Consider the following 18,355-nt stretch of genomic DNA (forward strand, 5'->3'; position numbering starts at 1 on the left):
GTTGCTTACAGGGTGCCTGTGTTTTCATCAGGAAAAGCCACACATGCTTAAAACCTCACTTGGTGTGCATCCCTGCAACTACCACCATTCTGGCAGAACAAAGCCACACAAGGTTACATCATACACAGACCCATGTGGGATGTGCAAAACAGCTATTTTCGCTCAAAGCCCAGCAAGAAAAAGTGGTGCAGCACTGTACAAAAACAGACCTCGGGCTCACTGCCCAGAGCACTTACTCAGGGCATGGGAGGTTCGAGTTCTGGGTTCTTCTCTGCCTGTGGACACTCCAGCCCTCCCATGAGTGACCAAACTCCCACGGAGCATGCTCTGCTTCTCACTGAAGCTGTTACACTACGGAGAATAGTAATCATTTGCAAAAATGGCCCAGTGAAATAGAGGGGGAGGTAAAAGCCGAGGGAGAAGGGGGCAGGAAATGAACATCAGGTCCTGTTATTCAAGAATTCACCCAGGACAACAACAACCATCTTGGTTCTGGCTGCTGTTCCCAAGACCCCTTACACACCTATCTGACAAGAGTTTTAATTTAAGTCTTGTCTATGGAGCTGTCTGTTTTAAGACAATTAAGCAGTGGGCATTCCTTGTTCTGCTCTTCACAGCAAGTTCTGGCAGCCTGCACCACTGTCAGAAACTAAGCATCATCAAGCTGATTCAGTTATTAATACACTGCTAATTACTGTATGGCAGTATTGCACAATTTTTTTTTTTTTTTGGCTAAGTCTCAGAAGAAAATAAGAAAAGAAAAAAGACTCTTCGTAATCACTGCCTTAAAAGCATTCCACATCAACAAGCAGCCTACTAAGCATTTAGATCCCAAATCTGACCCTTCTCTGCATATACAGAGAGTTTATCTGTGCAGGTAATAAGGAAATCTACCAGATAACAGCAACTGAAAGAAGTGACTGTATGAAGCAGTCTCAATATATCTTCAACAAATTAAAAAAACAAATGACTACTTATGGGGTTGTTCAAGCACTCGGAAGCATACCAGTAAACAGCTCTGATACCCTCTGACCCTAGTAATTTACATCACGGAGGCCAAAAACCTTGTTGCAGTCCTGTACCTGGCAAGCAAAAGTGCTATTTATCACCATATGCCCCAGATGATTCCAGAAATATGCTCTTTCTCATTGCTGCTCATTAGCAGCGGTTCTATGAATTGAAACAGGTTTTTTTGGTTGGGTTTTTCTGGTGGTTTTGGTTTTTTTTTTTTTTGAGAATAAATGCTACAGAATATTGTAAAAAGTTTAAGCTGTTCAAAACCAGCACCCCCACCATCATCCATGCGGCCTGCCTAACCTGATCCTACACTGGAACGCATCTGTTTCATCACAAAGAGCCCTGATAACACGAACTGAAAACTTGGCCAGCTTTCAATATGTGACACAGGTGTTCACATATCCTGGTAACTCAATTTCAATACTGGACATACTCCACCTAAGCCAGGTAGCACAGATTTTTTACTTTTTTCATTCTGTGAAGAAAGGTGGTGAAAGGAAAAAAACCGAAACCGTAATAAACCTAGCACTTTCAAACTTCAAACAAGGTTTATATACATAGCAGTTGCTTTATGAAAGAAGAGGCACAGACTAAGAATTTGGAGAGACAAGTACACATCCATTAGCTTCGGATCTAACAAATAACTAATTGTTCCCAGCTTTCCTTTGTTCAAAAAGATATTTGCTAGGGGATTGTCTATGCATATATAAAATAAAGAGTAAGTATAGATCGTTACTTTCAGGTATGTTACATAGTCTAATTGAATAAAGAAAAAGGAGAAACTACTTCAATTATGAATACTTAACTAATTATAGAAATGGTAGTTTGGTCCAACTGTGAAAATACCATCTTTCATTCAACAGAAAAAACAGTCTTTAGAAGCAACTTACATGTATGCTAAATGCTGACCTCCTAACCAGCCTTCAAAATTGCCAAATCTTTAAAAATTATCTCAATGAATACTCCCCGATTAGTTCTACATGATCATATTCTATCTTCTAGAAAAAAGAAAAGGATGACCACGCACTGACCTTACCTCAATAAAACTTAAAAAAACCCCAACCCAACAAAAAACAACCCACCCTGCATTAACTATATCTCTGCTACCACTGTAAAGACTATAACACAGAATGCGCACACTTCCATACAATTTTGAATCCACTGAAAATAAAATGTTTATTAGTTCCTTACCTGTCAGACAACATCTAACCACCCCTCCATTAATCAGGATTCTAGATTTGCTATGGAAGTTGCGAGATATAATTTAATTTTGAAGACCTATATAAATCCTTGATATATTCTTCCATAAGATATGTAGAAGGCATTGCAAAGTATCTGGGCTCTGGTCCTCAAAATAAGCTGTCCAAATTTTAAATGGATAGTAAAAGTGGGATGAATATCCATAATGTAAGCAGCAAATCACAACATGAATGTGCTATCTACAACTGAGATAGATACAGTGGTGACACTTAGAAGTGACTTGGAAGAAAAAAAAAAGCAAAAAAGAAGAGTTTGCTCAATGTAATCAAACAGTAAGTCCTCCTAGAAAGCGAAGCGAATCTAATGACATTTACAAAGAACAAATGGAAAGGTGTTTTAGAACAAACATTTGGTAAAAAATAGAAGCATAGATCATTTCACACTAGGTGACCCTTATGCAAATGCTTAAAATACACACTCAAAACTAAGACAGACATAATTAAACCCCAGTATTTTGACTTTACCTCACAAGTCAATTAAAAAATAAATCTTGCAATAGTTGCAGTACACCACAAATTCATACAAAATCAAATGTTAAAGACAGATTAATTTGAGGTTAGACTTAATAGTGCAGGATCAGAATTTAAGTTGAGTAGTTAATATACACTGTGAATAAAGAATTAGATGCAGGTCGTCGGCATTCTCACTGCAGTATCATATTAAAAAGTTTTGAATTCTGTCTGAAAGTTATAATTACCTACACAAGCAGCTACACATTAAACAGGTTAGAAGTACAGTAGTATCTATAAAAATCTTCTGCAGTAACATCAGATAACTAAGTGCTAAAGAGAACCTTCAAAACCCTGAAACTGTACAGCTCTTCATAAACTGCAATGTTATAGCCAGACACTCTGATAAATTTTTGACAGCTGAGTAACATTCTTAATGCTTATTGCCAGTGAGGTCTAATAGCATTACTGAGTTGTAATAACACGGTAAAATAGAACAAGACACTGTTGCACATCAGCATAACCATGGGTAGGAAAACAAAGACAAATGAGGAAATGGCAAAGAGGCAGGAAGGGACAGTAGCACCAATGGAAGGATAGAATTTCAAAGGAACAAAAAGGTGGACTTCCAGAACTTTCATTTTATTATTTTGCTAATGTCTGCAGGTGCCATTTCTACACCAAACATAAATACCTTTAAAAAAATTACGATTTCACTATACACAGTGCAATGAAACTGAACATGTCAAAGTCTTTGGGTGCTAGTCATGCTCAGGGGAAAAAAAAAAAGTAACTTTAAAATTCTTAGAAGATGATGTGAATATTTACCCATGCCAGTTCCAGCTGGTGCAATCTCTCTGGAGAAGATTTCTACAGCCTGTTTTTGCTTATGGTGTACAGCAAGCCAAATAACAGCTTCCCGAGGACCCTGCTTCAAAAAAGTAGGAATTAGATTAGCTTAGATGCAGACCATCAGTTAAATTTACCAAACTGAAAAATAACTGTAGCTCAGCATTCAAGTCAAATCTAATGGAAATGTTTAGTGCTCACTGCTACAAACTACGATTTTCATTCAGTGACTTTTCATCCAGCATCACTATAATTTTCTGTTAATGTTTCATTGTATTTTTTATTTTGCCACCATGAAATCAACTATTGGATATTTCAGACTGCTAGGACACTGTGCTGCTTCTCCAGCGTTCTCCAAGATAGATAACTAACAGCACTTGAAAAGAAACTAAATACTTGGCTTCACTCTCAGTGGAACCTGAGCAAATCTCAGCAAACAAACTTCGCTCTTATTTTAAGTGTGCTGAGGTTACTTTGGGGTCAAGTTAGAGAGCCAGGTTTACTTCTCTTAGCATCAAGAAATAAGCGGATCTGCTCACAGAAAAGAATTCAAACACAATCCTTGGGAGTTAAATGGGAGAGCGGAACTTGTAAAAGACAGCACATTTCCAGAGAAGAGAGCAGACACTCCTCTAAAGGTAAACCCAACCAGTACTCTGCTCCCTACTCTGTAGCCAACTAACACACCTGCCCTTGCAGACAAGCACTCTCTCTCACTTAAGATTTTACTTCCCTAAAAATCTCTTTCTGCCACTGAAAGATCTACCACTGGAATCAATACACTGGCAAAAGCCTTAGAGTGAACATTATTAGGTCTGAGGGCAATGACTGTATTTATTCAAGAATTTGCATCCACCAGTAAGAAGCACCTTTCTCTACTTTTGAATCTCTAAAAATGTGAAACCCACTCAAAATACAGGTCTGTCCCTAAGTGTCTCTTACTTGTTCCAAAGCACAAGCACAACCATTTCCATCATACATATGAAATGGGACTGCACAAGGTATCAAAATCTACTGGTTGGGAGTTTCTCACACAGCACTACTGCAAGCATGGAGTTCTGCGGCAGGGTATTTCTTCTCTCTGGTCGTTAGCTCTCTGGAAGTAAGCTCTTTTTGTTAATGAGCACAAAGAGAGTTTCTAAAGGCTCTTTAGTAACCTTACATGAAATTTTTGGCTTTGTTAAATCAGCGTAAAATTCAAACAAGGAGGAGTTTGACTACAAGATACTACAGGATTTCTTCCGGTGTTTATGTCCTTTTTTAAGGACAACAGGAAAGGATGTATTCCATGAAAGCATGAAAAACATACCAAAGTTTGGTGTTTGCTTGTTTGGGGCTTTTTTTTGTTTTTTCTTTTTTCTTTTTTTTTGTTATCCTACAGAGCTCAGAGGACTTCATAACTCTCTAAATGTCCTGTCTAAAAAAATTCTTCTAAATTTGGTAGTTGCTCTACTAAAAATGTAGAAAAGTAAAGGAACATTGAACATATAGCTACTTAGGATATTGAAGAGGGCATTTTCCTGGAAGAAAGGAACAATTGGATTCTGGAAGATCCAAGCCAGATGTTTGCTATACCAGGAAATGAATATACATGACTAAATAACCTGGTTTTAGTTTATTCCAACTTTTTTCCTTACATATAATAATTTCTGAAGCATGTAATAGCTTCCCAATTGTGCACGAAGTCATGAAGAATATTTTAAAATCACATTTTTCCTACTAGTGTAACACTTTTAACAGATTTTACCAAAAGCCTGTTTCTATACAAATACAGAAACCAGTGGCATTTCTAAAAGCATCAGAGATTAAATACTCGGCAGACAGGAAGGATATAGATGATGTTAGAATTCAACAGCCCCCCAACTTCAAAACGCAGGGGTTGAGGTGTGGAGCAGAGGGGACATGTTTTTTTTGGTCAGATGAAAAGAATGGAGCCATGACTCCTTAAAGGAGTCCTCTCTCCTCTGGGCTAAGGAACAGCATCATCCTACACAGCACTGATTTTTTTATGACTTAACAGTGAAAAGACAGAGGAACCTTTCTTCATGCTAATGACATCTTTCCTCTAATACACAGGAACAGGAGAGAAAAGATAACACCTTGAAGTTGTTACTATATGCAGGCAGTTAGATGAACTGAATTAAAGTTGCGATCACACAAAACCACGTCTCGTCCTTCTTGCTGTGTGTTTTGATGTTTATTCACTACCCAAAGTTGAATGGGTGTCCCTGATTTCAAGAACTAGAAGTCATGTCAAAAACAATTCTAAAATTACTTGAAGCAATTGTCAATTTACACATCTGGCAGTGAAAAATGCTAGACTATTATGCCTAACAAAATATAAAGACTTGACTAAACATTTTAAACTTAAAAAAACATATCTTTTTCCTCTTCAAAATAACCTCAGAAACTACATGTTGGATCCGAACTCCTAAATTGCCTGTCTTTTAACATCTCCTAACTCTAGTGCTATTTATTTTAATTGTCCACATTTCTGTAAAGCTGCATTCTTTAAAAACATTATATAAACCAGAAATTTGAATATTAGCTTTTGAAATACTGATGTCTTGTATATTAGTATCATTTTCCTGTGTGTATACAGTACATTTTTCCCAAAAGCAACACTGTTGAACATGTCAACATTTGAAAATCTCAAGTCAATGTCAGGAATTTAAGTAACTTCAGCAATGTAGGAACATGGATGTGCTTCCTAGTGGCAGCTGCGAAAATGGTGTTTATCATAAATGTTGTAATACGCTGCACCAAGCATTCTGACTGCTATAAGAGTATCCCAAAGAGACCGTTATGTTAACGGACTACTAAATTCTCTATTCCAACTCAAATACACGACAAAACCCCAACACGAACAAACTCACCTATGCCAGCTTATACCAAGGGAAGAAAACTTCCTGACTTTATAGCTGATGATCAGCTAAAACCCAGTAACAAAGGGCCTTCTTGTTTTAGTATGTTTAAACCTAAGTCCTAAATATTCATGAAGTTGAAAGATTATTTTTTTCTACTTCCTATTCTAGTGGCATATCCACACAGAGGTACTCTGAGGTACTGTAACAGTAAATATAATTGCTTTCATCTTTCTTAAGTACCCCTGTGTAGTCATACTCACAGGGAGACACACACACAGTTCATTTCTCAACTTCCAAGCTCCCAGCCTGGAAAATACCTGCCACAATATATCATGTAGTAAATCCTACAAACTTGATTCACATTTTTATTAGTTTATCTTGATACTCATGTAGGCAAACCCTAAAATAAAAATTTAGCAAAGCCAAGGTAGGACAGCTTATATTATTCCAGCAGATCATGTATCACTGAAAGGATAGAAATTTCCTTCTACGAATATAGAAACAGATGTCCTGATCAAGGTAATATAAATAAGAAAACAATCAGTTTTCCAATTTAAAAAAGTTTCACTAGATTGTAGTAAAATATTGTTGCTACACAGAAAATATGCAGCCGTGCCACAAACTCAACAAATGCATTTTTTTTAACATTCAGTGTTCCAAAGCTACAAAGAGATTCATTAAATTACCACAAATAATAATTAATAGGAAATACTCTTGCAGAAAATATGCTTATCCATTCATCTCTGCTTCCTGATTCTAATCTGTACCATGTCTTCAATATTCCATTTAATTTCTAGGTTTACTTCCTTGCCCACAGATGCAAGATACAATGGTCTATGAAAATAGTAAGCTGAATCCTGTTCTGAGTGGGTGAATCCAGTATTAAAACTGGATATATAGACTATTGTAAAGTCATTTATCTTACAGCATCATAATTAAAACAAAAAATAGCAAAACGAAGTTATACTTCATCAAGTCTCAAGAATGTGTTGTGAACTGGTTAACAAAGGGTTAGTAGAAAGCCAACAGACACGGCATATACAGTTTTTATATAGCAAACTCTAATACCTGATGTACTATCAATAGATACCTTTCACATGAAACACATCCAGTATTTCTAAACCATGAACTCACTGACGCTGTGACACTGTCATAACCCCTTCTTCCTCCCCAACAGAAAACCACAGAGCAGGAGATACTAAAAATTAAACACCACTAGGGTTTCTCAGTGCTGATTCAGGTCCCTTTCTTGCTCATGCTGGGCTGCTGCTGACAAAGCAAGCTATCAGAGTGACAAGCAACAACCACGTAAACAGGCGGGGAAGAGTGAGAAAGGAAAGGAGGCAAGCATTTCTTGATTTCTCAAGGATACTTTGTGTTGTCAGGAACAGTCAATCCTCAACACAGCAGCTCAGATTACAGTATACAGGCCTACATAAGCCTGGGTTATGCAGTGATTTCACAGTTGCAAAGGCAAACCTTTGCACCCCGTTTGACAGACCTGTGTGAGTATTAGTCCAGCCACACCAGACATCTACACTGAGCTCCAAATATTGCTCAACTTATCCTGACTTGGTATTCATATACATATTTGCTTCTCCTCTTTAATTTTAGATGGTAGAATCTTCAAAGCAGGAACTGTTTTCCTTATGTGTTAATATACCGCCTAACATAACATGGCTCTGGTTTTGAGCACTGTTATTTGCAACCCAAATATCCACGTCTAATTTTGTATGGGAAGACATGGTAGGAAAAAGTGTTTAAGAGACTACATATTCCTACCTGCAGGCCCAAAGGGCATATGGTTTCCTTGGGCTTCTATGACTTTGTATTTTAAATGGAAAAGCAAACCCCACTCCCCACCCCTTTTTCTCAAGCTACTGTGGCTGCTTTCCAGATGAAAACTCCTCTGGTCAGTTTCTTCTAAACTGTTGGAGTAACCAGGTGAAGGGGGGAGGCAATAGAGCCATTTCCTGTATTTCAGCCTCAGCTCTCACATCCTATTTCAGGCATGTATGGGAAGCACACACAATGGAGGTAACGCTCTATTTACTTTTAATATAAGACCTGGGAGTTGAGGCTGGAAATACAGAAAATACTACAAATACTCAATTTCATTTGGAAAATTTCTTTAATGTACCATAAGCAAGGCAAACAACAATAAGGAAGGAGAAACTGCTCTTTTTCAAGTCATTGTTCACTCTGTATGACACAGAAAATTTTCTATGTAACGATCTAATTAAAGAATGTATTACAATGCATAATCATAAAGAGCTGGTACAAACAGAACACAGACAAGCTCAACATCTGGAACATCTGTTCCTATGTTTCAAAATTTTGATTCTGCAATCTCAGTAACACACTTAACATTGCAGTGTTTATGGTCCTAAAAGGAAAAAGACCACATTATAAAGCAGGTTCATCAGGAAGCAATTCTTGCTGCTGTGCAGAATGAAATTGAAGTTCAAGCACTGAAATGAACAGCTGCAGATATAACTTGCCCAATTTCCAAGAACACTTAGTTTCTATAGTAAAAAGTTCACTGTCTTTCTCCACATCACATTCTTCTTTCCTATCATACAAATTTTTGGCTATCTTAAGTATTGGCACTCCTAAGATCAAACTCAGAGCTGAGTTTTGCCACGTGTACCTTAAGAGTTCTGCAAGACTGCCACTGACAAAGAAGAATTAGATACTACTGTTTTGGAACAAACTAAACTGTCTAAATATTTAAAGTGTATCTAAGTGAGGACAAGATTTACCGTCTTTTTCCTTTAAAAAGGACTTTCATATTCTAGATTAGGAAAACAGACCATGGATATCACAGCTGCAGTGGCTATAGCCATCATTCATATTCTTACATATGAATTTAACAAGTCCCAAAATACAATGCAGGATTATATAGTTGAAGATTGTTTCACAAATAGTACTCACAGGCAGTTTTGAAGTTGCACAGGCAACGATAATTCTGCCATTTCCTGACTCTGCAACCTTTATAATGTGGTCTTTTAGAATTATATCTAATGCAATACGTCTACATCATAAGAACTTTTATAAGAAGATATTTCTTCAGATGAACAACATCAGAACAGACTATAACAACATTTTTGTAAGATTTCGTATCAGTGCTTCTGGAAGACCCAATACTGCAAAGACCTTGTCAGTGTTAATTTTGTACACTAAGTAGTGACACAGAGTTCTTTGCAAGATGATGGGGTGAAATTCCCAAGATGATAGTGACTTCCTTTAAAGTTGTGGAAAAGATAACAATATGGAGAGATTAAAAGAGGTCAGTAAAAGGTTAAGAACACTCCACTGAATACTTACACCATCTATACTCCTTCTAGCATGAGGTCCATATGTATCTTCGGACCCTAAAACCTGTATGTTAACTGCACTGTAATCTTCATACCCAAGCTGACTGAAAATAAGACGAGTCCTGCAACAAATGATTTTTTTTTATTAGTAAACTGCCTCAAAATGATTATCTGAAGTAGCCCTGTGTGGTCCACAGGAGTTAGCTCTGTCACGTAAACTGGACTACGAATACTTTACACTAAACAAATATACCCGAATACTACAAATCAAGCGATTACTGACAAGGAAGTTATGCCTCTGAATTTATCCCTAGGTTTCAAACTGAGCCTTTTGTTTATTCAAATTATTTGAAAGATGACAGGGAAAGACAAATAAATGGATTTCATCTCTTATTTTATCTTTAAAACAAAGACAGCTTGAAATGTAATTACAGTATACGTAGTCTTCCTGGTTTTCATACTGGTAATTTAGGTCTTAACTCTGTTTCTGCTATAAGGCATTATGAACTACCAATAAATACATGAAACTACCTCATTACATCACAGGCACCAATGAAGAAAAATTGAACTGAAGAAGGAACTTTTATTCAAACCTTAAAGGTATTCATTTGGGATTAAAGAACGTAAGACTCAAATGCCAAAAAGTAGATAAAGTTTTTAAAGAGAACATTTCTTCATCACTTGTGCCTTTCCAGTCTGGCACTGAAATCCCTCAAACTCTTTCTATAAGGATATTTCCACCAAAAGCACATTTTGTCAAGAGTGCCAAGTTTGTCCAATCACGATTAATAATGGGGATGAACATTACCTTCTTTTTATACACCATGAAAACACACACTGCTTTAAGACAGCCAGGAATTAATACTGGTTTTTGACAAATATTAAATTTGGATTAGACTGTTTGCAACAGCTCTTAGAAAAAACAGCCCAACTCTCAAGCACTAAACCTGAAAATGACTGCTATAGATTTAAAAAAATAATCATATGAAGTCCAAAATTTAAAAAAAAAATCACAGTATAAAAAGTTAGAGAAAAGTTTTAAAAGAATCCAACCGCTAAAAATAGTCCGATTTATTAACATGTTGCAGATTGGAAAAATAAGTTAAATTCTGAAGCACCTGGTTCCCCAATAATCTTGGTCTGGCACCCTTCTAGCTGTATAAAAGATTTTATCATTTGAAACATTGTTACGATGAGAAAAATATTTTGCGTGAGTGGAACATTTTGAAGACACTGTTAATATATCATCATTGTTGTAAATATTAGCATGGTACCTGAAAAATTAAGCAGTGTATAGGACTTAAATACAAAATGTAATTCTCTAATTGTTGTACAGAAATGAAGGCGGTCCATGTACCACAAATAAGGCCATCTTTATTTTGATGACCACAGAAAGACAGATACTTGATTTAAGAAGCCTAAATTTGCAAACCGTGTCTGTAATAAGTTATTTTAAATTATTTATCTACAAACATTACAGTTAGAGATACTAGAGTTCAAAATACATTCTGTGGGTACTTTTTAGACATTTCATGTGTCTTGGTAATGCAACAGAGAACCATCAAAAATAAAAGGACACCGAAGACTACTCCAAAGAGACTTCTTCACACGCATACTACCAAATCTCTCCTGCTTTCAAAAATGAATAAACAAGTGAAGGAGAAGTATGCAAGAAAGAAGTGAAAGAAATCATATTACAAGCTGCCAAAGCTGCTTAATGTCTTAGGCTGCCAGCTAACTTGACCTGTACAATTGAAGCACCTTAAATTTGTGGACCTTATTCTGTACTTGTTGCCATTAGACTACCAGGCAGAATTTACTCTAGAACGGACTGGAAGCTGTCCTTACGACATTCTCTTGCAACAGGAATTGGTGGAACGACTGAAGTCAGAGCTTCCTAAAGAGATGTAGTTGCTGGTAGAGCATTCTCTGACAATGATCAGAACAGCTTAAGTTTTATTCTGTATCTGGGTTGACATACAGAAATCTTTCGAACATGCTGAATAAAAAAATTCCACACATTCAGCTGTTTAAGACTGTGTTTGAGATGGAGAATATATTGATGGGCAATACTGTGTATTGTGATTTTTAATGCACAGAACAAGCCACAGTTGCTCCCGGGATGCCTCATGGGCTAGAAGCCACTTATCAAGCCAGTTAGCCAGCCTTTGGCTATCTCCCATCACCCCTCTTCTGAGGATTACTCAGGACAGCACAGTAGGCAGGCTGAATTAATTTTCTAGTGGTCACAGAGGCAGCAGCACCACAAGCTGTTTCAATCAGACAAAAGATTCAGTCGTCCGGCCTGAAATAATGTCCAAGAACAAACATGAAAGGGAAAATACAGCATTCTATTTCCAAAATAATCACCTAGCTTCCAAAAAGATTGCTTTTCAGGGACTTCTGAGTCCCTGAGTCTTTGTATTTAACAGCTCTTGAAGGGTTTTTTTCCTTCATTGATTTTCTCAGTAGCTCTTGGACACATACACTTTTAGCATTCGCACCACTCCGAAGAAAGGGATTCCATAGCTTAATTACACAGCCCATATCAGCCCGCTCTCATCTGGTATGTCTCTTGAGGGAAGTCACACAGCTCCTCCTTCATCACAGTGCTGTACACGGGCACATGAGCCATAAGTCACTCTAAGACCACAGTAAACCTTGCATTTCTGACAGACGTCTATCCTAGAGTACTTGCTGTGTCTATAATAGCATGGGGGAGAAGTTATATACGCAGAGACATGGCACAAAGATAGATAGATCTCATAACTAGAAAGATTGGGGCTATCAGAGTAAATGCTCAGAGACTTCTGTGACAATATGGAATTATATTTAAGAGGAATATTTAGGAATCCTTGCCCAAATATACTGGCATGACAATGTGACTAAAGGTTTATCAGTCTGTCTTACAATTGTAAAATTGTTCTAGCAAACAAAATCATTAGTCACATTTTACAAGGTACTAAGATAACTTTGTTTAAAACACAAATTTGATGAACTGCCTACATTTCATAGGACTAAGATTTTTGATTAGAACTTTGACTAAGTTCTGTGAAAATCAGTGAAAACTAGTTTCACATGGGTTTCTCTCTAGCACCAAATAAATTTTAATCTGAATCACAGCTTTCCCCTCATTAATTTGGGTTTCTCTCCACTATCCAGCCATCTATTTTCAACAATATTTGAGACCTTTCTCGCTCTGTCAAATGTAGCTGAAATGTAGTTATAGGTTGAAAACATATTTCCTAAACTAAGTAGTTAAGTCTTGAAATGTCCTCCCAGTTGGAAGACTATAATCTTCTAGGGTTCTTATAAGGTTAATATGGTTGCCATTGTATGTTACAGTTCTATTTTCACCGTCTCTGAAAAGAAAAAGCCAAAACCCCTTCCAAGACTCAAATACTAACCTTTGCAGAATACTTTCCGCAGTGCGTTTTCCTTTTTGTACTGCCTTTGGACCTCCCACTGGACAGACAGCAGTAGCTCTGAAGCCATCAAGGTAAGTGGCATTTACCTAACGATAAAGGGATTATGAAATTACATGGGATTCAGTAGTGATATGCTATAAATGCTCTCTGACAATCATTATCCATACATTAAGAGCAAGAAACCATCACCATCACCACAAAAATTTACTCCATTTAAAACTCAAAATTCTATTGGAGGACGATTCAAATCTGCAAAACTGTGAAACTCTGAATCGCTTCTCATTATCATCCTTAAATTCTCCTGTACTTATCTATTCTGGTAGATAGGACACACTGATGTTGAAAAGCTGATTAATCTATCACAGTGAAATAGATCAGACATAAGTTTCCCAGGAGTATTAAAGTAAATGTGGAAAAATATCACACGCACACACAAAAGAACATGCTATACATTGCAAACATTTAACTAGTAAGCATTTTACTAGACTTCCAGTGCTACAGCTGCTTAACAGAGCTCTAATACAGTGAAAGTAATGACCATAATGCATGATCATAAATGGTAGAAAAGCTGTAACAGATATATCTAAACTAAGGGTGATGAGCATTTTCAACATTTCTTACCTAACAGAAAAACAAAACTAGAAATTGAACAACCTGGCAAGACATTCCGGTAGAAAGTTAGGTTGAATGTTTTTCCTACAGTAAACACTTTACCCAGTCTACCTTTAAATGTCGCACAAAACAGTGTTTCAGCTATTTTTTTTGAGAAGCTATTTCACAGGTAATGTATTTTTCATTATTTTCCCTGAAATTTACCTTGTATCTCACTTTCTCTCATCATTGTTTTACTAACCACACTTTATGTTTAATGCAGCAGTTAAATAATTTTCCTCTACACTTACTGTAAAGTTACTGAAAGATGTAACATACCCTTAAAATATTTCTAGCTTGTTACAGTGCCATTCAGTAACTTCCTAGCCAAGTTGAACATACTAAGGTAATTTCCTAAAAATTACTTCTAAAACAGGTGTGCAAAGCATATGTCCATTTATCACTGATAAATTAATTAAACAGTTTCAAAACTGCCAATTAAACAGTTTCAAAACTGCCAATTAAACAGTTTCAAAACTGCCAATTAAACAGTTTCAAAACTGCCAATTAAACAGTTTCAAAACATACAAATTTTTCACAGGATGTCTAACCTACATATTTTAGGGTATCATTACACTGTTTAATATACAAAACCTAAGATATATTAAAAAAAAATTCCTAAACACATACATTTCAAATGCACTATTTAAGACATAATAATAAATAAATAAGAAATAAATTAAAACTTATTTTTATTTTACTGCTATGCAAAAACCAAACTGTCACTCTGTTTTATTTCATTTTATGGTTCATCAGCTGCAAATCTCAAATCTCAGTTATTTCCTTTAGATATACGAAAGTATGGAAATGTAAAGTCAAGAACAAAAACTGCAGGATGACAAGGCTGCTGAACAGAACAGTCGCTGAAAGTTGCTGAGAAGCAGCAAAACATATTCTGCTTCAAACCGCACACTTGGACCAAGGAAAAAAAAAACCATATTTTCTGTTTCGTACATTCACTGCCTTCTGTATTTGCCATATCAAATTCCACTATTTTCTACAGGAATAATAAGAGCATTAGCATAGCTATCATTTGATGGATGGAATTTGATGTTCTGTACAAAAGTATACTCTTCATTCTATGTCATTTTTAGGAATTACTTCTAAATTGATTTCTCCATCAGTTATACAATGACACTGTAAGCCTGATTTTTAAAACTAAACATCTTTTAGAGATGTGTTTATAATTTATGTTTTAAGACTTTTTTGTTGTTGTTTCAACAACAAAAACGTATTTTCAGATTAAAACGACACAGTTATTCCCAGATGCAGATAATGCAGACACAGATCACTCAGAGAAAGGAAATTCGTTGTTCCAGCATTATGTAACTGGAATTCTTGAACTAATAATTAAAATTCTGAGGAAATGCAAACAGCTGACATGACAATATTGTACTGAAACTGTAGGCTGCCTATCAAAAAAACGCCAAACATCAATGCTTCATTATATTAGGTGAAAGTTTAGAAAAATTCATGTTCAGATTACACTCCCACAATACTTCTAAAATATCAAACCCCTTTTTCATAAAGCTGATACAAACATGGTTACTAGAAAGCTGACAGAAGTGAAAAACTAAGGGCATGAGAAAAGTGACCTGTGGTATACTACTCGATCCTAAAAATGCTTTGTCAGTATGCTTCAATGATAGAGCCTTTAGAGAGCTCTTCTATTCTGACTTTACAACTCACCAAAACCAAACCTGCTTTGCTGGTATTATTAATCATCTTTGAAATACCATGTCTTTTAAAAACTGAAACTCTATCCTATATAAAACTAGTTTTAAAAGTGTCAGACATATTTTTAAAATGCAGTAAAAAGTTTCAAAGAAAAATTACGCTCAGACATACATTATATTATTTAAACAGAAATATTAGTACAATTCCCTGCTTAGGTTAACTCACTTTTGATATGGCTCTGCTAAGCAGTTAATTTCTGATCTCGATCTTGCTTCTGTAAAAGTCAGTTTTGCCCCTAGTTTAAACAGGAAAAGGATCCAGCCCTACTGGTACTTCACAAGAACTGTATTACCTTAGCATTCACTCAGGGAATGGAGACCACTAGAACACTATAGTAACAAACATAAAACCTCACAGTTTTACTAGAAACGCGGGTTTCTTTCAACAGAATATTTCAGGAGACTTATCAGTCTCATTCTTAGTTGCTCTCTTGAAAGATGTAGTTACTCATTACCTACCTTTTGAAAACTTCTTGGCAGATAAATTTCACAGTGAAATAGAACAAAATTAACGCGCCAGTATAAAAATCAACAAGTATAATATGTTAGTGGGCTAAGATGTTCTAAAAATTATTATTATTACTACTGTAAAAGAACCATTCCAGCCTTCCCTGAAGGTTTGTGGATAAGCCTGTTATAAAAATTAACACCTTTTTATGTATCAAATAAAGTTTGTCTTTTTTTCTTTTTCCCCTCTTTCTTCTCCTCTTGGGGCAGGGAGGATGAGGATTTTAAAGTGGTAACAGTTTTTGGCAGAAAATATTCAGCATTTTCTCAAAAATATAAAATTTTGTAAATCAAAAATACCTTACACTCCACAGAAAGAGGTAATACCTTATAAAACGTTGAAGGTGGCGATCCTTTTGCTCCATGAACTTTCACTGCCCCACCTTCAAAACCTATAGTGGTTAAAAATCAATATTTAAGCTTCTTCAATATTACTTCAAAACATTCTTTTGTGATACATATTAATCAAATGCACTTAATTAAAAAGCAAATCATTGATAGCTGTACTGCCACAGAAGAGAGAACCCTTCATGAAACAGTCCTCCCTGCCTTAAAAACACAAACAGCAAATTGGTGACTAAATTTAGGACTTCAATGAGCCTTTTAATAGAACGCTTGAAATGTTTATTCATTCAAAATCCTTAACACAGAAAGCAGCCTTAGGACTTCAGACCCAATAGTTATTTTCCACTTAACAGTCAGTTATTGCACACACACACACAGAGCATACAATTTACTGTAGTTGGCCGGAGTGGACTGCAGTCCCTCACTTGGTAAAGAAACAAAACAAGAAAGGTGAGAAACCAGTGACAGCTTATTTGCTGATAGCAATGAAGGGATAACTTAACTTTAGCCTTCTTGTCAGAAACAGAACAGTCTGAATGTATGTTCCAGGGCAACTACCATGTTCAGTATTAGGAATATTAATGCCAAAAAAGAAACTGGAGAAAACTGCTGTCATGGCATCAGGTTCAAGCTTGAACTGGAGAAAACCAGTAGATGCAACTCCTTGAAAATTAGCAGTGCAGGATCAGCACCTCATGTCAGACAGACAGCATTATACTCTAGCTCACCTGTACCTAACCTGTGCTTGCAAATATTTAGGAAGCAGTTCAAAGCTTTACACAAATACTCTGAAGAGATCAAATCAGAACATAGCTGAAAAAGTGAACATGACTAGCAGGAATGTTACATGTCAGTCAAATAACACCATTCTCTCTGCAAGATTGACATAAGGTTAATTTAACTCTCTCAATACAGAACAATATGCCTACAGTCAGGGTTAAGATCTGGAAGAGTTTCATATTCCAAGTGAAGGAGTAACACAAAGAAAAAACCCAGCAGAACAAAATGCATAGCATCCACTGACAAAAAGAAAACAGAAGCACCTCTCAGTTCAAACACTGCAAGTACTCCAGCAGGACAATAAAATCGGCAATGTAAACAGCAAAAATAGATAGCTTGCCTGTTTTTACTGGTGTACGTGTCAAAGCACTTCAAACTAAAAATATTTAAGAAATCTGCCCATTTTCCATCTGTTATATTTCTAAGAAAGAGGGCTAACTGAAAGTTCACGTGAAAGTTCATTTTAAGTTCAAACATGTCATATCGGGTCATTTGCAAGCTAAAAGTTCATAGGAAGGTTAGGGTTTCTTTTTTTTTTTTTAAAAAAAAAAAAAAAGAGTAGTGGCTAAGAGCAGCAAGCTGGCCTTATCAGACTGCCCTCTGGTTATGTTGCATGAGCAGACGTTTCACTGTACAATTTTATAGTACTTTTATTATTGAAGCAAAATATTTTTGATGCTACAGTGTTTTGAGTTTTATCACAGTAAGTTTTTCATTTCAGATTTCAATAGTTCTAAGTTTTGTAAAGACACTCGGCATACTGTCACATATAAGTTCCATTAAATGAAAAAGGATATATAATACAGATGCACTAAAAACCAAACTTCAAATGACTGCAACTAAACATTTTTTTCAAGCTGTCTTATCCAACCTACAGATCTTCAAATCTGTTAAGCCTGAAGTTTTTTACTTGTTTTGCTTTTAAAGTTAAATCCAGAACATAGGTTATATCCATCTTTAGTCTACTGGCTATTGAGACTTTCAAGGATAGTAAATGGACTTTTTCGAACAGAGGTTCTCTGGTGGAAATCCTGTACCTAAGCACACTTCTACCACTTAAGATGACCCAATTAAATGTCTAAGAAAAACACCATTACCAAGTAGTGCTTTGAAAGACACAGCTTTCCATTGTTATTAACATTTCAAATG

General features: G+C 36.1%; 1 protein-coding gene across 1 annotated transcript in view; it reads right to left on the minus strand.

Annotated features, from left to right (window-relative positions):
* LOC142081988 (uncharacterized) overlaps window positions 1-18,355 on the minus strand; it is a 66,684-nt gene that overhangs the window by 28,202 nt on the left and 20,127 nt on the right. The window contains exons 11-14 of the mRNA XM_075149447.1: window positions 16,409-16,473; window positions 13,167-13,273; window positions 9,770-9,881; window positions 3,555-3,654 (exon numbers count right to left, since the gene is read on the minus strand). Coding sequence (XP_075005548.1) covers window positions 3,555-3,654; window positions 9,770-9,881; window positions 13,167-13,273; window positions 16,409-16,473 — 384 coding nt within the window. The remainder of the gene's footprint in view (window positions 1-3,554; window positions 3,655-9,769; window positions 9,882-13,166; window positions 13,274-16,408; window positions 16,474-18,355) is intronic.

This window comes from Calonectris borealis, chromosome 4, assembly GCF_964195595.1.
Source record: "Calonectris borealis chromosome 4, bCalBor7.hap1.2, whole genome shotgun sequence".
Taxonomy (NCBI): domain Eukaryota; kingdom Metazoa; phylum Chordata; class Aves; order Procellariiformes; family Procellariidae; genus Calonectris; species Calonectris borealis.